The sequence below is a fragment of the Mustelus asterias genome, chromosome 18 (genome assembly GCF_964213995.1).
Source record: "Mustelus asterias chromosome 18, sMusAst1.hap1.1, whole genome shotgun sequence".
Taxonomy (NCBI): Eukaryota; Metazoa; Chordata; class Chondrichthyes; order Carcharhiniformes; family Triakidae; genus Mustelus; species Mustelus asterias.
In genome coordinates, this window is record NC_135818.1 from 85,392,393 (window position 1) to 85,415,725 (window position 23,333).

The following is a 23,333-nucleotide window of genomic DNA, read 5'->3' on the forward strand; positions in this document are numbered from 1 at the left end:
CCTGAAGCGAATATTCACTGCATTTCTCGACCGAGTAATGATTGGTGTGCCCAAGGCTTCCCAGACTGGATGCCCATAATGACCAGATTCTCATTTCAAACCTTGAATGATGCTGGAAAGAGGGATGTGTTGCTGAAGCTTTTCATCTTGCACTCATCAGGACAACTTCAAGAATACCAAATTTCAAATGATCACAAAAATGTATATTACAGGAGGACAGGGTGCTGATTGGTTGACAAATCAAATGATGGTCGAGGCATTGTCATGAAGAAAGCAACAAGGAACCTTGGGCTCCCCAAGCTCCCGGGTAATTCTAAAAGGTAAAAGACCGAGACATATTCCTTCAGTTTGCAGAGAACAGGTCCCTGTGTACGAATGTATTTCATTTCACGCAAGCATAAATGAGCCACATTACAACTCAACTGATTATCTTAAGATTAACAATTTGGTTGTTAAGTGTCGATATGAATACACTCAGGATTGTTCAGTAAATGTTGCCCAATCACAGAGTCACATCTACCAGCAGACATTTTGCGATTGCGGGCTGGTTTAGTGCGGTCTGCACTCTGACTATTGCGCACAACAAAAGGAACTTGCTGTTTGATTCAGTCAGCCGATATCGGGATATATTTCAAACCTTTATGTTGAGAAGCTCGCTCTCTTTCTCCAGCTCCACAATCTTGGCATTGCTTTCTTCCACTGCCAGTAAAGTTTGTTGGAGTTTCTGAACATTGTGTTGCAGACTCTGGTTCTCCTTCTCCAGTTTCAGGATCCGACTTGATGCAGACTCATTCATTTCCAGAACAAAGGACTTGCGACTAGCTGCAAAGAGATTGAATATAAGGTGAGACTTAATAGAGGTGTTTAAAATGAGCAGCAGCATCGCTGAAGGGAACAATTGTGATGATAGCAGTGCAATTGAAATAGAAATCTATCTTTTCTTTGTGTTTAAGGGGAATGTTTAAAAATTCAGTTTTATGCTATAGGCAGTCAGTATGTCTGGGGGGAATGCAACTCAGGTGCTGGGAGAGCAGGATAATTACTCATTTCAGCCTTGCAAGTGGTTATGTTAAGTAGAGTTAATGGACTATCATTTACTTAAGTTCCCTTGGGATTTCTGATTAGAGTGATTGACAGGGTCATGCGATGTTGTGGTTAATATGCAGAGAAAGAAACAGTTTTTAACCAGGATTTAAACTCAAGATGTGAAGGACTCAATGTTAATCAGATCCAAACTGGTTGGTGAAACTGAAACTAAAGCACAGAGCATTTTCTTATTGAAAATCTATTGACTTGTTCAGTCTCAAAGCTCACTTTCCACTTCTCCAATGCCCCAACTATTCCCTCCTGATCTGCTCTTTTTCATATCAATAAAATAAATAAGATAAATCATCAGTAAATTTCCAGATGACACAAAAATTGGTTGCGTGGAGGAAATTTGTGGAGGAATTTGTAGTGAGGAGGGAAGCCTTAGGTTATTGGATGATATAGACAGGCTGGTCAGATGGGCAGAACAGCGGCAAATGAAATTTACCCCTGAAAAGTGTGAGGTGATGCATTTTAGGAGGACTAACAAGGCAAGGGAATACACAATGAACGGTAGGACCATTGGGAAGTATAGAGGATCAGAGGGACCTTGGGGTGCAAGTCCATAGATCATTGAAGGCAGGTAGATAAGGTGGTTAAAAGGGCATATGGGATACTTATCTTTACTAGCCAAAGCTTGGAATATAAGGGAGATTTACGATGGAGCTGTATAAAACGCTGGTTCGGTCACAGCTAGAGTACTGTGTGCAGTTCTGGTCGCCACACTATAGGAAGGATGTGATTGCACTGGAGACGGTGCAGAGGAGATTCACCAGAATGTTGCCTGGGCTGGAGCGTTTCAGCTACAAAGAGAGGCTGGATAGGCTGGGGCTATTTTCCTTGGAGCAGAGAAAGCTGAGGGGAGACCTGATTGAGATGTACAAAATTATGAAGGACAGATAGGGTGGAAAGGAAGGAACTTTTCCCCTTAGCCGAGGGGTCAATAACCAGGGAACGTAGATATACGGTACAGGGCTGAAGGGTTATAGGAGATGTGAGGAAAAATTTTCACCCAGGGTGTGGTGCACAGAGTATTGCGTACAGTTCTGGTCGCCGCATTATAGGAAGGATGTGGAAGCATTGGAAAGGGTGCAGAGGAGATTTATCAGGATGTTGCCTGGTATGGTGGGAAGGTCTTATGAGGAAAGGCTGAGGGACTTGAGGTTGTTTTCATTAGAGAGAAGGTTAAGAGGTGACTTAATAGAGGCATACAAGATGATCAGAGAATTAGATAGGGTGGATAGTGAGAGCCTTTTTCCTCGGATGGTGATGGCTAGCACGAGGGGACATAGCTTTAAATTGAGGGGTGATAGATATAGGACAGATGTCAGAGGCAGGTTCTTCACTCAGAGAGTAGTAAGGGCGTGGAATGCCCTGCCTGCAACAGTAGTGGACTCGCCAACATTAAGGGCATTTAAATGGTCATTGGATAAACATATGGATGATATTGGAATAGTGTAGGTTAGATGGGCTTTAGATTGGTTCCACTGGTTGGCGCAATATCGAGGGCCGAAGGGCCTGTACTGGGCTGTAATGTTCTATGTTGTATGATGGGAGTCTGGAACTCACTGCCTGAAAAAGTGGTAGAGGCGGAAACCGTCATAACATCCTCCTCCTCCAGTGGTCTCCAGCATCTCAGATGCCAGCCTCCAGCCAATTCGATTCACTCCACATGATAACAAGAAATGGTTGGAGGCACTGGATATTGCAAAAGCAATAGGCCCTAATAACATTCCGGCAATAGTACTGAAGACTTGTGTTCCAGAACTTGCCGCTCCTCTAGCCAGGCTCTTCTGAGTTCGATTCCGGTGTCAGGTCACTCTGTGTGGAGTTTGCATGTTCTCCCCGTGTCTGCGTTGGTTTCCTCCGGGTGCTCCAGTTTCCTCCCACAGTCCAAAGACGTGCGAGTTAGGTGGATTGGCCATGCTAAATTGCCTCTTAGTGTCAGGGGGATTAGCAGGGCACAAGAGACAGCCAAGGTAGGTAAAATTTAACTTTGGCAGTAATACAAAATTGGACAATAGTAAATTGGCAGCCTGCGAGACAACCTGTCTGCTTTTCCTTCCGATGGACTTCAATGAAGAAGACAATTTGACATCCTGGGGGTTACCATTGACCAGAAACTAAACTGGACCAGCCATATGAATGGCTACCTGTGGCTACCAGAGCAGGTCAGAGGCTAGGAATCCTGGGGAGAGTAACTCACCTCCTGACTCCCCAGAGTCTGTCCAAAATCTACAAGGCCCAAGTCAGGAGTGTGATGGAATGCTCTTCACTTGCCTGGATAAGTGTAGCTCCAATAACACTCAAGGAGATCAACACCATCCAGGACGAAGCAGCCCACCTGATTGGCACCCCATCCACCACCTTAAGTAGTGCATTATGGCAAAATAATGTACTATCCACAAGATGTGACGCTATCATTAAGAAAGTCCACCAATGCCTCTACTTTCTCAGAAGACTAAGGAAATTTGGCATGTCAGCTATGACTCTCACTAACTTTTACAGATGCACCATAGAAAGCATTCTTTCTGGTTGTATCACAGCTTGGGGCTCCTGCTCTGCCCAAGACCGCAAGGAACTACAAAAGGTCATGAATGTAGCCCAATCCATCACGCAAACCAGCCTCCCATCCAATGACTGTCAGAGTGCTGAGCAATGCCAAAGGAGTGGGAACTGATAAGGAGGTATGGTGGGGCTACAACAGTGGACGGGGGGGACGGGAAGGGGGAGAGGAGGGAGGGAGGGGGAGGGGGGAAAGGGAGGGGAAGGGGAGGGGAGGGGAGAGGCAAGGGAGGGGGAAGGGGAGGGAAGAGGGGAAGGCTGTGCAGCGGCTGTTGTGCTGGGGTAAAGCATGAAGGAGGTCATGACGGGGGTTGGGGGGGGGGGGGGGGGGAGCATGTCAGGGATCAGGCAGGGGGACCCATCTGGTGGGCCCCAATTCCGGTGACCCGTTTCGGGAAGGGGGTGGGAGAACCTGCTGCCAATGTGGGGTGGGGGGAAGGGGGTCCCGACGTCCGTGGTGTTGGGGGAGAGGTGGGGGGGAGGGGTGGGGGGGGGGAGGAGGAGGGAAGTGGTTCACCTTTCATACCGCTGCTTCTTGTTCTGACAATCCCTGCAGCCCAGTTTGTTAATGTTACGTTTACGCACTTTTCTATGGTTAAAGTTTAATTTGTAAAACTAAAAACCCTACTCTAAAATACATGAAGCATGAACTAGACGCTCACAAGATTTTGAAGGGAAAAGGAATGAGGTTGTTCCATTCGGAAGGAGCCTTTTGTTGTAGGATTTGAAGAGTGCAGCTCCTTTCAGAGCGACAGGGATATCCTTTGTTATAGATCGATGTCGGAGTTTGTCGATGTGGAGTGCTGAAGGGAATGTTTGTTCGGTCATCAGTTCATTTCTCATCCATTCTATAAGCAGTTTTTCAGCGATGGAATAGAAGATAATTGTCCATTAAGAGGTTGTTCACATCTAAGAAATTCTAATGAATTTCTCTTGTTGGAAAGCCCTGCCGCAGGTTAACATGCCAGTGGAGCTCTGAGGAAAAGTTTGTTTTTCAGATTAATCTTTTTTCTATTCCATTCTCAGGATGTTGGTGAAGTTATTTTTATTGTCCATCCCTGAGGGGATTTGTGACACAATTGACTTTTTGTCGGTCAATCACGTGTCAAGCATGCTGGTGTGGGACTGGAGTCACATATAGGCCAGACCATAAGACATAGGAGCAGAATTAGGCCACTCGGCCCATCGAGTCTGCTCCGCCATTCAATCATGGCTGATATTTTTCTCATCCCCATTCTCCTGCCTTTTCCCCATAATCCCTGATCCCCTTATTCATCAAGAACCAATCTATCTCTGTCTTAAAGACACTCAATGACCTGGCCTCCACAGCCTTCTGCGGCAAAGAGTTCAGGAATGGGGAGCAGGTTTCCATCGCTAAAAACAAGGACAAGGGGAGCAGACATCATGGGAACGCCACCACCTGGTGATTCCCCTCCATATATCACCATTCCTTCACTGTGGCTGGGTCAAAGGCCTGGAATTCCCTCCCTAACAGCACTGTGGGTGTACCTACACCGCATGGACGGCACCGATTCAAGATGGCAGCTCACCATCACCTTCTCAAGGGGCAATTAGGGATGGGCAATAAATGCTGGCCCAGCCAGCGACGCCCATGCCCTGTAAAAGATTATTACAAAAGAGATAGCAGGGAAGCAGCCAGGATTGTGTGACAATCGGAAAGTTTCGGTGGCATTTTCACTGTCACCAGTTTTTGAAAAACTGAATTCAAAGCCTCAGATTGTCAGAGAGGTACATAAACTCTCGTTCATAGTCCACGTCTCTGAATCGCTGGGCCAACAAACTAAACACTCCACTGCTGGACCCTGTTATCTCCAACATTACAGAATTGGATAAAAGCAAATTACTGCGGATGCTGGAATCTGAAACCAAAAGAGAAAATGCTGGAAAATCTCAGCAGGTCTGGCAGCATCTGTATAGAGCAAAGCTCTTTTCTCTCCTTACAGATGCTGCCAGACCTGCTGAGATTTTCCAACATTTTCTCTCTAGAAGAAAGCATTCGGGTTTAACAGCCCCCAGCTGCCAATTAATCATTGATTGAATAAGTGAGTCACCCGCATGGTGATACCTACAATCCATGAGGTCAGTGCTCTTTGACATCTGCTCCAGCTCCCATCCCAGGTGTGCAGACTCATTCATGCTCTGTTTCTTCTCGATTTCCAGCACCATGTTCTCCTCCAGAAGCTCTTCAATGCGTTTCCGATCACTCTCCCGATCCTGTGAAACATGGAGGGTTAGCACAAGGGCCTTTGCCGTATGTCATAGAAATCATAGAAACCCTACAGTGCAGAAGGAGGCCATTCGGCCCATCGAGTCTGCACCGACCACAATCCCACCCAGACCCTACCCCCACATATTTTACCCGCTAATCCCTCTAACCTACATATCCCAGGACTCTAAGGGGCAATTTTTTAACCTGGCCAATCAACCTAACCCGCACATCTTTGGACTGTGGGAGGAAACCGGAGCACCCGGAGGAAACCCACGCAGACACGAGGAGAATGTGCAAACTCCACACAGGCAGTGACCCGAGCCAGGAATCGAACCCGGGACCCTGGAGCTGTGAAGCAGCAGTGCTAACCACTGTGCTACCGTGCCGCCCGTCTGGAATTAAAGCCTCCTGCCAGAGGACGCCTTCACGTGGACGGCAGTCAGACATTTCCCAGCCACCTCCCAGCACATCCAGCCATCAGCCAATGGCAGCACCCAGCAGCAGGTCACAGAATCATAGAATCCTACAGTGCAGAAGAATGGCCATTCGGCCCATCGAGTCTGCACTGACCACAATCCCACCAGGCCCTATCCCCATAACCCCATGTATTTACCATAAGCTAGTCCCCCCGACACTAAGGTGCAATTCCACGGGGCCGAGCATGGCTCTCACTCAGTTAGCCAGTCTCAGCTGGAGGGATTTGTCACCAACCGACTCCCAGTGACAACTGTCCAAGCTTCCTGCTCCTGATTGGAACTGATCCATTTGGAGAGTGAGCCCTTTGTGGGAGACATTGGAACAGGAGAGGCCATTCAGCCCAAAGAGCTCATTCCACGATTCAATTAGATCATGACTGATCTGTATCTTAACTCCATCCATCCGTCTTAGTCCTGTAACCGTGCTTCAGGATGGAACGTGAGGCTGGAGTCACATATAGTGCACAACACATCATGAAAACCACATAGTGAGCCAGTGGAGACCAGCCAATCACACAGAACAATGAACAAACAACAGAGAAAGGTACAGCACAGGAACACGCCCTTCGGCCCTCCAAGCCTGCGCCGATCATGATGCCCTAACTAAAAAAAAACCTCCTGCCCTTACTCGGTCCGTATCCCTCTATTCCCTCCCTATTCATGCACCCATCCAGATGCCCCTTAAATGTTGCTAATGTGTCTGTTTCCACCACCTCCTCTGGCAGCGCGTTCCAGGCACCCACCACTCTCTACATGAAAAACTTCCCCCTGCACATCTCCCTTAAACTTTGCCCCTCCACCCGCCCCCCCCTCCACCTCACCTTGAACCTGTGCCCCCTTGTAATTGACACTTCCACCCTGGGAAAAAAGCTTCTGACTATCCACCCTGTCTGTGCCTCTCATTATTTTGTAAACTCTATCAGCTCTCCCCTCAGCCTCCGTCTTTCTAGTCTTGCCACAAAACACAAATCCTCAAGCATACTCATACACATTTTAAGAACACGGTAATGAGGAATCTCAGTACTGAGACGTTAGCTCATTCCTGGCCTTTAGTAATGGCTAACGGGGTACAACGGGAGAATTATCACTGGGTCCTGTGCCGATGTGGAGTAGAACTTGCCATTTCAAGATCCTGTACTTTGGATTTGAGTTGCAGATTCTCCTTCTCCAGGTCGTGTAGTTTATCACATCGAGCTCGAGCTATAATCAGCTGTTCCTCCAGCATCGTCTTGGTTTCGATTAACACGATATTGTCTTCGCGGAGTTCCTACAACAAGAGAAGTTCCATTTAAAGCCCCCGTTCAGATTAAGACTGGAATTTTACCGCCCCGTCCGCCACGGGAATCGGAGCGGGCGAGGGGAGGTCCATTGAACTCAGGCGCGAATTTGAGGTTCCGGGATGGGCCAGGCCACAAAATCCCACCCCAAATCTCAAAGCATCCCCCGCTCCCAAGTAAATCAAATTCAAACATTTTTGCAGCAGTTCTGTACTGACTCCCTCCCCATTTTGAACGCAATGCGCTGTGTTCCTGTTCCAATATCTCACTCGAAGCTTCACGATGCTGAGCTTCGTCGCTGAGAGAGTCACTTTAACCAAAGCAGCCAGTGGGAAAGTGTTGGAATTGGATCATTCACCCCTCTTACACACTCCCCGAGTTTACCGTCAGTTCACTTCAATGCAGCGCAAAACAGAACGGGTGTAAAGCAGGAGGCTGAGCTGATAACAGTTTCCCATGGACAGGATTGATAAGAATTAGCTCCCCACCCTCCCACTCGCCCCTTAGACAGAGCCTTGGACCATTCAGCCATCGCCATGTGAAAGTTAGAACAAAACTTTGCATTAGTTACAATCTGTGAAGTCTTGTGGCGCCAATGGGAGTCTCGGCCAATGACTGGAGAGCCTTGAATCGCTTCTTTTGATGAAGAGCTGCCTATTTTTATGAGGGGACCCCCCCCTCCCCCCGTCAAGACGTTTGCAAGAAACCCCACCTGGGTTTATTTGTCATGTGCCCCACATGGTGAGTTACCCCCCCGACCGCACAACCACTGGGTTAATACTGGCAGCGGGGTAAGATCCTGACCTGGGCATTAATTATTTATTTAAGAGGTGTGAAGGCTTCCCATGGACCTTGCTGCCATGGGCTTACATCCTCAAACTATGAGCCCTAGTTCTGGACTCCACCACCTTTGGGAACATTCTTTCTGAATCTACCCTGTCTAACCCTGTTAGAATTTTATAAGTTTCTATGAGATCCCCTCTCACTCTTCTAAACTCCAGTGAATGTAATCCTAACGACTTAGTCTCTCCTCCTATGACAGACCTGCCATCCCAGGAATCAGCCTGGTAAACCTTCGCTGTGCTCCCTCTACATCAAGGACATCCTTCCTCAGATAAGGACAGCAAAACTGTACACAGTATCCAGGTGCAGCCTCAACAACGCCCTGTACAATTGCAGCAAAACATGCCTATCCCAACACTCAAATCCTCTCGCTATGAAGGCCGACAAACTATTTGCCTTCTTTACTGCCTGCGGTACCTGCTTTCAGCCAGGGCAAGGAGAGATCACCTTGCTGCTCTGTGAACAATAGTTCAATACTAGGTAGGCCGGATAAATTTTGTCTTAACGCCTCTTTCAAAAAAGAATCACTCTGACAAGGTAGCACACCCTCTACACTGCACTGGAGCGTCAGCCTGGTTTGTAGATTCGAATCTCAGCTCAAACCAGGACAGTGGATATTAAGGCCAGTTTTAATTTTTAGAGGTGATGATTTTGGCCACCATCGACCCCCCAGTGACCCTGCCGGAAATCAGACAAAGATACTAAATGAATCATCAATCTGCTGCCACTGCTGATATTATTAAATTAGAAAGAGTGCAGAAAAGATTTACTCGGATGCTACTGGGACTTGATGGCTTGAGTGATAAGGAGAGGCTGGATAGACTGGGACTTTTTTCTCTGGAGTGTAGGAGGCTGAGGGGTGATCTTATAGAGGTCTATAAAATAATGAGAGGGATAAATCAGCTAGATAGTCAATATCTTTTCCCAAAGGTAGAGGAGTCTAAAACTAGAGGGCACAGGTTTAAGGTGAGAGGGGAGAGATACAAAAGGGTCCAGAGGGGCAATTTTTTCACACAGAGGGTGGTGAGTGTCTGAAACAAGCTGCCAGAGGTAGTAGTAGAGGCGGGTACAATTTTGTCTTTTAAAAAGCATTTAGACAGTTACATGGGTAAGATGGGTACAGAAGGATTTGGGCCAAATGCGGGCAATTGGGACGAGCTTAGTGGTAAAACCTGGGCGGCATGGACAAGTTGGGCCGAAGGACCCGTTTCCATGCTCTATGACCCTATCACCCTGGAAACATCAGCACCCAGAGTAAAATCAGCTCGATTCTTTCAACTGAGAAACAAAATTTACTCGTGTCTCCAATGGGGAATTCAGCAGAAGAATCTTCAGCAAGAGAGCGATTGGAATGTGGAACGTCACTTGCACAGGGAGTTGCTGAGGTGAGTAACGGAGGTACACGTAAGGGGAAGCAGGAGAAAGAGATGAAACAGAAGGGTTTCTGACAGGGTATACAGAAGGCTGAGAGAAAGGAGTTTGAACACCAGCAGAGTTCAGCTGGCCAGTTCCGTCGCTGGAAATTCGACACAAAATAAAAGCATTTCTACATTTCTACATGTGCAGGCACAATCTCTAATTGACACGGTGCTGGGTCTCTCCCAGAGGCAGCAGCAGATAACTACTCATTATTTAGCTTGGCAGATAGCCAGTCGATAATGGTACTGACAGACTATCGACCACAAAGATGGAAACACGGCACAAACTCCACATCTGCTTATGTCACTGTGCAACCCTATGAGGGACAGTTCATCGCCCCGTCTCCTGGGAAGTCTGTTTGCACTGATTTACCCCCACCATATATTCAGCTGATCTTTCTCTACAACCTAACTATGACTGTAACACTATATCCTGCACTCTCTGCGTTCCTTCTTCCCTATGTGCTCTATTGAACGATATGTTTTGTCTGCACAGTGTGCAGGAAACAATACTTATCACTGTATTCCAATACATATGACAATAATAAATCAAATCAAATGAAAAATTGTGCAAGTGGGAGAGTCAATTCCTTAATCAGCAGCGACCCTTCCTCAATCCCATTGCTTATTCAGCGACCCCTTCCTCAATCAGGGTGGCACAGTGGTTAGCACTGCTGCCTCTCAGCACCAGGGACTCGGGTTCAATTCCAGCCTTGGGTCGTTATCTGTGTGGAGTTCGCACATTCTCCCCGTGTCTGCGTGGGTTTCCTCCGGGTGCTCCGGTTTTCTCCCACACTCCAAAGATGTGGGGGTTAGGTGGATTGGCCATGCTAAATTGCCCCTTAGTGTCAGGGGGATTAGCAGGGTAAATGAGTGGGGTGATGGGGATAGGGCCTGGGTGGGATTGGGGTCAGTGCAGACTCAATGGGCCGAATGGCCTCCTTCTGCACTGTAGGATTCTATGAATCTCGCTGTTTAATCAATCATTCCCTCCTCAATCCCCCTCGCGCATTGTGAGACACACAGTTTGTCTCTCATTAAATTTAATTGGCAGGTTTTCTCCAGTCGAACTGTGCCAAATAATTGTCACTCACTGTGCTGCCACCGAGCACAGCTGTGCCAAGCTTACACTCCACTGCGGCTGCATCCATTAGAAGCTGCTTTTTTGTCTTACATCCTTCACTTTCTGCTTATTTCACAAATACTGAAGTTCCACAGTCAGAAACTGAGCAGTTGATGCCTGAACTTAATCTCTCATTTACACAAGTGTTTCACCCGCCACTGTTTTGCTGCTCACTATCTGCCCGTTAAAGTCTGTCTGCGGGCGAGAAGTATAAACCCAAGCCAGTTTTTGTTTGAGGAACAGGACTGAATCCTCTAGACCACGAACAAACTGATCTAAGTGGAAATCCTGATGAATAGAAAAATTACAGAGGACATGACACACCAGGTGGCAAGCTCCTCCCAGTCACCATGCTGCCAAGCTTCAGAGAGTTTCAAAATGGCGACCGCTAGTCCATCAAACTGTATCAAGTCCAAACGCATTAATGCTGAGCCAGGGTTTTTTTTATTCATTCGTGGGACATGGGCATCGCTGGCTGGCCAGCATTTATTGCCCATCCCGGATTGCCCTTGTTCAGAGGGCACTTAAGAGTCAACCACATTGCTGTGGCTCTGGAGTCACATGTAGGCCAGACTGGGTAAGGACGGCAGATTTCCTTCCCTAAAGGACATTAGTGAACCAGATGGGTTTTTCCAACAATCGACAATGGTTTCACTGTCATCAGTAGATTCTTAATTCCAGACTTTTTAAAAATGGAATTCAAATTCCACCGCCTGTTGTGGTCTGATCACTTGCTCTGATTGTAATTGGGATTCCAGCAACATACTACAAGAGAAGGCCATTTATTTAGTGGTTATTGCAGTGTGGATTTCACTGGCCAGCTCTCCGCTCACTAGGGTGTCCTGAACTGAAGCAGTTTGATGCGACGGAGGGCAATGAAGAGGCAACCGCATTAATGACAGGGCTGAAAGCACATTGCGTTCGCTCTAGTCTTCATCAGTGAACCAGCTGAGGTTTTGCCACCACTGATTTTACCATTTAACTTGTAGACTCACGTAAAAACTGGAAAACTGCCAATTGTCGGAATGTAAACAGCGAACATTTTCTGGAGAATAGGTTCAGTATCATAACTGGGAGACAATCACCAGTTAGTCCAACAGGATCTTGGAGGGCCGAAGGGCCTGTTTCCTGTGCTGTACTGATCTAGCCAGTTAGAATGTGGAACTCACTACCACAAGGAGTTACTGAACTAAACTGCATCGATACATTTCAGGGGAATCTGGATATGTGCACCAGGAAGAAAGGACTGGAGAGATAGGTTCATGGAGTTAGATTTTGAAAATGTAGGCTTTTATTAATTCATTGGACATGGGCATCGCTGTTAAGGTACATGTGATTCCATTGCTGTAGGTCTGGAGTCACCTGTAGGCCAGACAGGATAAAGACGGCAGATTTCCTTCCCTAAAGGACAGATGGGTTTTTCCGACAATTGACAATGGTTTTATAGTCATCGGCAGATTCTTAATTCCAGATTTTTTTTATTGAACTCAAATTCCACCATCTGCTGTGGCGGGATTCGAACCCGGGTCGCTAGAACATTAGCTGAGTTTCCGGATGAATAGTCTAGCGATAATACCACGAGGCCATCGGCTCCCCTGCATTATTACTGGCATAAATAAATGGTCTGTTTCTATGTTGTGGAATCTATGGCCAGGATTTTGCAGCCCCTCCACCTGACGGGATATTAATGTCCCGCCAAACTGAATGGAGGTTTAAGGGGCGCGCCCCATCTGCCAGGAGGGGGGAGGGTCCTGACCCATGTGACAACTGTGCCTCGTACAGAAGGTTATGAAGCGATTATGTGTGAACTCCACACTGTGTCCCACGGTCAGAGAAAGCACTGGGGTGTAGATTCCCCAATTCCACGCTCTCTACCCTGTCAAAACAATTCTCTGAGCGAGAGTTAAGCTGCTACATTAACATGATGTCGCTGAAACAGTTTTAGATTTGGACACAGATTCACCAAGCTCCTGACACCCTGAACAAAGCATTCATCAAACTTCCCACAAAACTACGACAGGATGCAGCATAAGCAGAGAACTTTCATTGATGGTTACTCTTCAGTTTTGAAATAAATGTTTATTTTCTGGAAATAGAAAGGGGAGTTTTTATTGGAGTTTGATCTCTCGGGTGCTGTACCAGGTACACAATCCACTGCGCAGAGGTGAGATGTTACAGAAATAAACTGTGCTGACTTTACTTGCCAATAACAAACTGGAACAAAATCAATACTTAAATGTCCCGGACATAGAAGCAAAATACTGCAGGTGCTGGGAATCTGAAATGAAAACAAAGTGCTGCAAATACTCAGCACATCTGGCAGCATCTGTGGAGCCAAAAATAGAGTTAACATTTTGGGTGGGATTTTCCAGCCGCGCTCACCCCAAGGCCAGAAGGTCAACGGATCTTTGCATGGTTCCCCCTGGCACCGCCCGCCGCCCCCGCTCCCGGCCCGCTACTATTCCCGTGGCGGGCGAGTCGGGAAAATTCCGCCCTTTGAGTCAAATGTGACTCTTGGGAACTGAAGGAAGGTAGAATTTCTAGTGTGATGCCAGTGAATAAGGTTTGATGTGGAGATGCCATGTTGGACTGGGGTGGACACGGTAATAAGTCTCACAACACCAGGTTAAAGTCCAGCAGGTTTCGGAGCAGCGCTCCGAAAGCTCGTGCTACCAAATAAACATGTTGGACTTTGACCTGGTGCTGTGAGACTTCTTACTGTGAATAAGTTGCACAGTGTCGGCCAAGGAGGGCATGGGGTAGGAATCACAGCTGGACTCAGGTCGAACAGTCCATTTTATAGCAAGCAAAGTCTGTTAAAACGTTTATTCTAGAAAACAGTCTGCAAAGTCTATTTTGAGAAAATTTCAACAACCTACAACAAATAGAACTCAGGATCAAAACGACAGCAACTTCCCTTGAGAAAAGCAGGGTGATTCCTCAGTAAGTGGAGGATGGTTTACACGGTAAGGATTGTTTGTGTCAAACCAATCACAGCCACTTCCAGCAGTGACTGACTGGGGGATTATCCAATCATTTCCTTTCTGCCTGGGAATAGTGCCTTTGCTATCTTCCCCTTGAATGAAAGGGATTACAGAGCAGTGGGATTACGGAGCAGTGGGATTACGGAGCAGTGGGATTACAGAGCAGTGGGATTACGGAGCAGTGGGATTACGGAGCAGTGGACTTACTTCCATTCTGGCCTTGTAGAAATCCACATCGTGTAGCCGCTCCCTGCACCGTATCAGCTCATTCTCCAGCCTGTCAACGCGGTTTGCTTTCTCTCTGAGTGAGTCCAGCTCGTCCCGGTATGCTCTCACTGAGCGAGCCTCTGTACTCAGCTGCATGTTCTGTACAAGATCCAAAAGAATTAACTGTTAATCCATTTTCTCTCCCTTTTCCATAGAGTCATAGAGGTTTACAGCATGGAAACAGGCCCTTCGGCCCAACTTGTCCATGCTGCCCTTTTTTGTTAAATCCCTAAGCTAGTCCCAATTGCCCGCAATTAGGATTAGTTTAGGGGTTCAAAAAAAAATCTTGGAGGGCAATGAGAATGCAAACACCATGATGGTAAATTGCATTTATCCTGTACATTTCATATCTTTTAGCCAGTGAGTGGTTAGAATGCAGAACCCACTATCAAGTGGATTAGGGGAAATTAGATAAATAAATAAGGAAGCAGGGAAAGGAGAATATACCGATAGTGAGACAAAATCAGGGTAGGAGGAGACTCATCTGATGCATATAGATTGATATGGGGCTACTGGGTTCAATAACCTGCGAATGTGGTGTAAATAATACATAATTAGTGAGATATCTCAATATGTATCGCAGGGTAACTGCACACCGAGTGATAAAGTTTAAAGTTTGTTTATTAGTGTCACAAGTAGGCTTACATTAACACTGCAATGAAGTTACTGTGAAAATTCCCTAGTCGTCACACTCTGGCGCCTGTTCGGGTCGATGCACCCTAACCAGCACGTCTTTCGGACTGTGGGAGGAAACCGGAGCACCCGGAGAAAACCCACACAGACACGGGGAGAACGTGCAAACTCCACACAGACAGTGACCCAAGCTGGGAATCGAACCCGGGTCCCTGGCGCTGTGAGGCAGCAGTGCTAACCACTGTGCCACCGTGCCGCCCAGTTAGAGCAGAGAGGGGAGGAGGTTGAATGTTATGGAAAGTGACTCCAGTATGGGGTGTTACAGATTGTATACTGTGTCTGCAATAAAGTCTGACATTCACTTTGTTTTCTCTTTGTGGAGTTCAGTCAACTCCGAGAATGGGCTTCAAGGCAACATTGCCGGGTCACAGGTCAACACACACCTGCAGCCTCCTTCCCAAATCTCACACATTGGCGTTATTCCTGATTGGAAAGCTCTCCCATTCTATAAGCATTGACGCCAAAGCCCCTTATCCAATGGAAGTGTCTGGACGGACAACTTGTCCAATTCCCTCCCCTAACCTGACCATCGGGCAGCCGGAAACCTGCACATTCACGGTGACGCAGTAAAGTGAAGCTGTTCTAGTTTTACACCTCAATGCCAGCCTGAGTAATAAAAGACCAGCTTGCATTTTTATAGCGCCTTTCGCAGTCTCAGGACATCCCAAAGTACCTTATGGCCATGAAGCGTTTTAGGAATGCAGTCAGTGCTACAATGTATAAAATGCCAAGTTTCGCACACATGAGGGCGGCCTAAACCGGGATGCTGGATTTATGTCACATTATCAGTAACCCCCACAGCTTGCCTCCTGGACTTGCAGGCTGTCCTGTCTGGAGACAATACACATCTCTTTAACCTGTGCTTAATGCTCCCTCCACCCACATTGTCTGTATCTTTAAGATCTGGCTGGCTGTAGGGATTCGCATTCTAATCAGTATTCTGTAACTTGATTTTTGTGTCTCTGTGCCCTGTTTGAGAGCACATTTCCACTCCATCTGACAAAGGAGCAGCGGTCCGAAAGCTTATTTTTTAAAAATACTTTTCCAATTCAATCAAATCAAATCCAATTCAGAGTCTCAACAAGTTGAGACATTTCAGATCCAGGCTGACAAGACAGGGCGGGAGACCAAACCACCCTGTCCTGGGCCTGATCTACATGAGCCAAGCTGATTGAAGAAGGGGGAGGTTCCTCCTCCAAGACTTGAGTTCATTTGCATCTTAGCCAAAAGGCCGAGATGCCGCTTTTAAAAATTGCTTCATATGAAACATATGAAGCTTCAGTGTAACCTAATGACCTCAACCAAGTGCGGCCGACCATGGGCTGCCGACCATACTACACTTGATCTTAGCCAAAAGGCCGAGAAGCGCGCTCCGAAGGCTAATGGTGTTTGCTACCAAATAAACCTGTTGGACTTTAACCTGATGTTGTTAAAACTCTTACAATGTATAAAACACAGCAGCCACAGCTATGTGATACTGACCAGATAACAAGGTTGTTGAGGGATAAATACTGATGAACGCATTGAGAAAAACTACCCTGTGTGTATTTGCAATGGGCACAGTTAGAAGTCTCACAACACAAGGTTAAAGTCCAACAGGTCTATTTGGAATCACGAGCTTTCGGAGCGCTGTATCAGGTGAGTGTATTTGAAATGGGCCACGGAATCTTTTACATCCACAAGAGAGGGCTGGCGGGATTTGGTTTAATGCCTGTCCAAAAGATATCGCTTGAGACAGTGTGGCACTCCCTCACTACTGCGCTGGGAATGTCAGTGGATTTTGGGGCTGAATTGTCTGCAGTGGAACTTGAGGACAGAAACGAGTGGCTCAGAGGGGAGACTGCGATCCACCGAGCACCCACCCCGGGAGCCACGAGGGCAGCTGGGCCGCTCTCCTTACCTCTTGTCGTAACCTCTGTAACTCCAGGTCAAGCCGGTCCACTTCGTGTTTGGAGTCTATCAGCTGCTCGGCCTTGTCTTCCCTGGGAGAACATTTCAGGAGAGAAGGAAAGAGGCTTGTGAAGACAGCAAACCTTTTCTGTTTAACATCACATTGTGCAGAGTGAAATGTCATCCCGCTTTTCAGACAACTTACTCCAAAACCTTCCACCATCATATCTTTGGAGATTTGCCTGGATATGAACCCCCATCGCTGTGGACAGTGAGCAGGTGCTGGCTTTGTAACCGTGGTGTGCGGTGTACCATGTGTGGTTGATTACTTCAATAAAGCATGCGGCATTTTGGAAAGGAGAGTTTGGCCGTTTGGCAGCTTACATGAGCGATTGGGAATGTGTAAATTATAGCTCTCGCTGTATTTGCAATCTCTTTGTAATCAGGTGAACAGAATCTGGGCTTCTTGTGTGGGTTTCTCTGCAGTCTTTAGCCAATGGGAGTTGGACTGTGTAAATACCTGCAACCCGATACCGTAAATAATGAACATCAGACTATTCACAACATCGACTAGGGCCAAATCTCCGACTCAACATTATAATTATCCTGGAGCCAACTTTACCGCTGTGCTTTGGTGAACAGTCTCGGGGGCCCGTACTGAAATACTAATGGTGACAAGATCTACGACAGCAGGAACTTGCATTTATATAGCACCTTACTTGACATATCGAAGCACAAAATTGCTAAAAGCTGTTACAATGTAGAGATACCGGCGTTGGTCTGGGGTGGGCACAGTAAGAAGTCTCACAGGTTTATTTGGAATCATGAGCTTTCGGAGCACTGCTCCTTCATCAGGTGAGTGACTCTGGGGAGCAGCGATCCGGATGAGGATGTTAATGGAAAGGCTGGGGATCAGTAGGGGGCAGGGGGAAGCACCAGCCGTTTTGGGGATCAGGGATGCCTGATGTTAAAAGGGGGTTCTTGATAAAGGCCCCCCCTCACTGCCCCCCACCACCACTTCCCACCCTAGGCTGCATCAGTGTTATTTTGTAGGCTAATCCCTCCCCCGGGACTCCTCCCGCGAAAGTGGGAACCTGGTGGGAAGATGATCCAAAGGATTTTACACCTCCCCACTACACGCCCGGGAGCGGGGAAGGGTAAAATTCTGCCCAGTGCCTTTTCTTGGACTGGATTCCAGAATTTCCCAGATAAATACTGGCCTTAGTTTTTGAACCTATCCCAGGGCATCTCATTGTTTCAGATGGAGAAGCTGTGACACACACGGTGTTCAGAATCTTTGGAGCAGGTCGCATGAAGCAGACGGCCTTTAACTATTCACTGGTGTTTGTGGTATTGGCGCTAGTACAGTATCAAAAGAACAAAGAAGAGTACAGCACAGGAACAGGCCTTTCGGCCCTCCAAACCTGCGCCGATCATGTTGTCCTATCCAGACCAACCACCTGTATCCCTCTATTCCCTGTCCATTCATATGTCTATCCAGATAAGTCTTAAATGTGGCTAATGTATCTGCCTCAATCGCCTCACTTGGCAGTGCATTCCAGACCCCCACTACCCTCTGTGTAAAAAGCTTCCCCCGCACATCTCCCCTGAACCTTTCCTGTGAGATAATCTGGAAACTGTGTCAATCGAGATTCTCAGCTCAAGTCTCTGGAGTGAGGTTTGAATTAGTGACTTTCTGATGGAAGAGTGAGTGTGCCACCCCCTCAGCTACTCCACGGGCAGGGTGTAGAATTGAAGCAAGTCCCCGTGGATACTAACAGCTCTTGTCTGATCCTCCTGAGTTTTGCCTTGGTGTCAGCCAGGTCCACCGCGAGGTGCTGCCTCTCCTCTTTGCTGAGGTTCCCATTGGGACTGGCTGAATATTCAGGACTCGAGGATTTGACAGGACTTGGGAGTTGTTGCTGAACCTGGAGATAGTCTCGCTCCTGGGTCAGCTCGACAATCACCTGCCAAAGCAGAAAGAAAACATTAGCAAGGATCACAATCGTCTCCTCTTTGCTCAGCTAAGGCCAAGGTCCAAGATCCAAAGAGACTTGGCAATCTTGGCACAGAAACCACTTCAATGTCATGAGCATGTCCACAAATAGTAAAGAATGGTTTGGAACACCAGCCTTTCCAGCTCACGGTCTAGAGAGAGTCTAGATGTTTCAGCTCAACCCTGCTGAGACCACAGCTGGAACACTGACCTCTGGATGCAGTGGTTGGCGTACGGGGTAGATTTGCTAAAATAAGACCAGAACTCCCACAGTTCAATTCTGAGGAGAGATTAAGCAAACTAGAGTTGTATTACCTGACCATAATCTCCCAATCCTCCTTAGGCATAGGGATGGTGCCAGAGGACTGGAGAATTACAGATCGAACGTGAGGATAAGTCCAGTGATTACAGTCAGTTTAACCTCATTGCGGGAAAGCCTTTGGAAACGATAATCAAACCAAATCCACAGGCACTTATGTAGATTAATGCAGGAAAGCTAGCCTGGATTGGTTATAGGCAGATGGTGATGGTGAATGAGTATTTTGATGCGGTAACAGAGAGGGTTGATGACGATCATGTGTTTGACGTGGTGTACATGGATTATCAAAAGGCATTCACTAAAGTGCCACATGACAGGCTTGTCAGCAGGTCTGACGGACACAGTGTAAACAAGGCAGCAGCTGAGTAACAGGAAGCAGAGATTAGTGGTGAAGAATTGAGTTTCAGTTCAGAGGTAAGGAGATACCCCAGGGGTTGGTATTAGGCCCAGTATTTAGCTTGCTCTGTAAGGCATCCTGGACTCTGACCTTCATGAATGGGGACAGAGCATATATAAGAGCAAGGAAGTTGTGGTGAACCTTTATAAAACACTGGTTCAGCCTCAGCTGGAGTATTGGGCCCAATTCGTTAGGAAGGATATGAAAGCATTGGAGAGATTGTAGAAAAGACTTACAAGATTTGTTCTCGGAATGAGAAACATTAGCGGCATTGCTTGATTGGAGAAGCTGGGGCTGTCCTCCTCAGAGAAGAGCAGGTGAAAGGAGATTTGATAAAAGTGCTAAAATAATGTTGGGACAGTGCAGAATAGATAGAGGGGAACTGGTCCCATTGGCTCAAGAACCAGAGGACACTGATATAAAGTGAATGGTAAAGAGGCATCATAAAGAATGCCTGAGAGTATTGTGACAGTACTGTGCCTTTAAGAAATATACTTATACCATGTTTCTTGTGAAGGGTATGTTTTAAACTTCAGCTCTGATTACGGTACCAATTTCTCTGCTCCAGGCATCCCACCTGCTGAGAGTGCAGTAGAATAATTGTTCCTAGTTATTGGGGTGTTTGTTTTAATCTGAGTTAATGCAGTTTTATTTATTTTTTGAATTGTCCCCTGGGATTTCAGAGTAGGGTTTCAATAGGTTGATTGACAGGAGAGCTAATTGGGCGGGGGGTGGGGGGGGCGGGTGGTGGGGAGCTAGGTTTACAGAGGACAACAAGCAGGCAGTTTCTGTTTGGATTTGCAAGGAGCAGCAGCTCTTCTCTCTCTGGAGATTGAAGTCTGGGACCTGCTAGAAAATATGTATCTCTCTCCAGAGGTGGCCTGGAGGCTGGAGGACCGGCGGCTTGTGAACCTGCACCTAAGCCTATTGTTTGCTAACTGATTTTGAAGAGGAGTTTACGTCTATGAGGAATATTGCTTAAATTGGAACTAACAGAGGTAAACTAGCAGTTATGAGTTGTATCTTGTCATGTTTAAGTATTTCAATTAGTAAAAATCACGCTAATTATTTTTGTTATAGTTAAACTGTATGGTTAAATAAAGTTTGTTTTAATAAGAGCTTCCTGGTGGGACAATGGAATCACACCTGGAGTGAAACACCTTATCCTTACACTCATACCAAAATCTAAAGTAGTTGGAGTCTAAGCCTAACTTCACAATATACCTCGGAGTTTCTGATCTGGTCCCTAACGGTATGGTGGAGGTAGATTCAATGGTTTCTTTCAAAAGGATATGCCCTGAAGTGATGGGATTTGCAGGGTTAGAGGGAAAAGGCAGGGGAGTGGGACTACCTGAGATACTCTCACAGAGCTAGCATGAAGAGAGTGGGTCAAATGGCCTCTTTCTGTGCTGTAACCATCCCGTGAATACCCGGAATTTAGAAGGTTAAGGGTTGATCTGATTTAAATTTTCACCATTTTAGGGAGAACAGACGGAGAGAAACTATTCCCACTGGGAATATATTCATCTCAGATTTAAAATTAACAATTGATCCAGCATCGATTGTCGTTTAGGGAAGAGAGCTCCAAATGTCTACCACACATTTTGTGAGTAACAGGTTATGGACTCTGTCACAGAGAGGGTCAACTTGACTTTGAACTTGCATTGACCTGTTGAGGGGACCTGAACAGTCCCAGGAATTACAGTACCGTGAACAGACTGAAGATGATTAGGAGGTTGCCTCCACACCACAACAGAGAAGAATAAATACAAGACAACACCCAAAATACTCAGCAGGTCAAGCATTATATGTGGAGAGTGAAACAGAGTTTACCGGTGGAATTTTATGAGAAAAGTTCTCACTGTCCAGCATGTATGAAAATGGGAGTTGCAGATCTGTTTTTTGGGCGACTTTTTACTCCCAATCTTATGTACAGAGTGCTTGGAAACATGGACTAGACTGTTTGTAGCTACTAGAGGCAGTGGGCAGGGATTAGCTCACCAGCCAGCTTGATCAACCAGCAGAGAGAGCTATTGCGCATGTGCAGACCTCTGTGGCTGCGTGTGTACAATTTCAACAGCAGAGGCCTGACAGAGAGAGAAAAAGATAGAGCTGTCAGGCCTCTGCTGTTGCAAGCAGCCTCAAAACAGACTCCCCCCCCGCCCGCAATCGCAGGGGCCCAAGGCCGATCGCGAGCCCCACAGTGCCCAAAAGTATCACCCCTGCCCCCAGCAACCAGATTGTACCTGCCCCTGCCCACCCCCTCCTTCCCTCCATTGATCTCTGGCAGAGTGCGCAGTGCCCCCCCCCCCCCCCCCACCTCCGATTGGCCGCCCTGGCCTGGCTCCTCTCCCTCCAGGCCCCACCCCCTGACACTGTCAAAGTGCCAAGCTGGCAGTGTCAAGGTGTCAGACTGGCACTGCTCGAGGGGCACTCCCTCTTCCCTCGACCTCCCTGGGGGGCCTCAATGGCCTCCAGTTCTACTGGTGAGCAGGGGGAGCAGGTGTTTTCCTTGCTGGAGGGAACCTCTCCCGACGAGGCCATAAAGACAAACGAGCCTGAACGATTGAGTGCCGGACTCACTAAACACACATTTCAATAAATGTAAATAATTTATTCAGCCTCCTGGCGAGAGGCTGACCGTGCCAGAAATCCGGTGCCGGTAAGATCACGAGGGCCGAGGTATCGGGCGCGATCCTGATTTCTCGGCTCTCGCGTGATTTTACCGACTCGCTCTGCCTATCGATGGGCAGGAGAACCGGTAAAATCACGGCCAATGTTTCAGCTCATTAACCGAACGGGTGGGTTTAGATCGAGTAAATAAAGAGGAACTGTTTCAATCTGTGTAAACAGAGCGCACAGAATCAGGTGGATTGGAAAATGATGAAGAGACAATGCGGAAACTATCACCCACGCAGCAGCTGGTCAGGGTTTGGGCTGTTGCCTGATTGGGCGTTGGATGCAGTTTTAATAGCAGCCTTCAGCAGGGATTGAAACTTACAGGATGCTGCGAGGCCTGGATAGAGTGGACACGGAGAGGATGCTTCCACTGGTAGGAAAAACTAGAACCAGAGGGCACAACCTCAGGCTAAAGGGACGATCCTTTAAAACAGAGATGAGGAGGAATTTCTTCAGCCAGAGAGTGGTGAATCTGTGGAACTCTTTGCCGCAGAAGGCTGTGGAAGCCGGGTCATTGAGTGTCTTTAAGACAGAGATAGATTGGTTCTTGATTAATAAGGGGATTAGGGTTTATGCGGAAAAGGCAGGAGAATGGGGATGAGAAAAATATCAGCCATGATTGAATGGCGGAGCAGACTCGATGGGCCGAGTGGCCTAATTCTGCTCCTATGTCTTATGGTCTTATAGATTTTAATAAACACTCGCAGGAGAAAATGTTCCAGGGATATGGGGAAAGATTGGGACGTGGGACTGATATAGACCGCACTTCCAAAGATTCCTCCCCTTCTGCACTGCCCCACTCTGTGATTCTACGAGTACATTATCTTAAGGTCACATTGCTCATGCTCCACACTTCCCTCTCCCAGTGTAGCGCAGTCACTAATTGCTATCCCACAGGTATTGCACATCACACTGATTAACAAGAGTGTTCTCAAGGAGCGCTGCACAATCTATCCTGAAATCCTCGTCATTATAAATTCCCCGCACCATTCGCGTGTCCCCCTCTCCCCAGTTCCATTGTTTCTTAAAAACTGACCCCATCAACTCCTTTCAGATCACCAATGATGCAGAGGCAGCTTGTTAAGTTACC

At 47.2% G+C, this 23,333-nt stretch overlaps 1 protein-coding gene across 1 annotated transcript in view; it reads right to left on the reverse strand.

Moving 5' to 3' along the window:
- The window catches only part of ccdc88c (coiled-coil and HOOK domain protein 88C), a 183,187-nt gene that overhangs the window by 22,618 nt on the left and 137,236 nt on the right, over window positions 1-23,333 (reverse strand). Inside the window, exons 8-13 of the mRNA XM_078234492.1 lie at window positions 18,632-18,819; window positions 16,863-16,944; window positions 14,210-14,368; window positions 7,478-7,624; window positions 5,742-5,886; window positions 638-822 (exon numbers count right to left, since the gene is read on the reverse strand). Of these exons, the coding sequence (XP_078090618.1) occupies window positions 638-822; window positions 5,742-5,886; window positions 7,478-7,624; window positions 14,210-14,368; window positions 16,863-16,944; window positions 18,632-18,819 (906 nt within the window). The remainder of the gene's footprint in view (window positions 1-637; window positions 823-5,741; window positions 5,887-7,477; window positions 7,625-14,209; window positions 14,369-16,862; window positions 16,945-18,631; window positions 18,820-23,333) is intronic.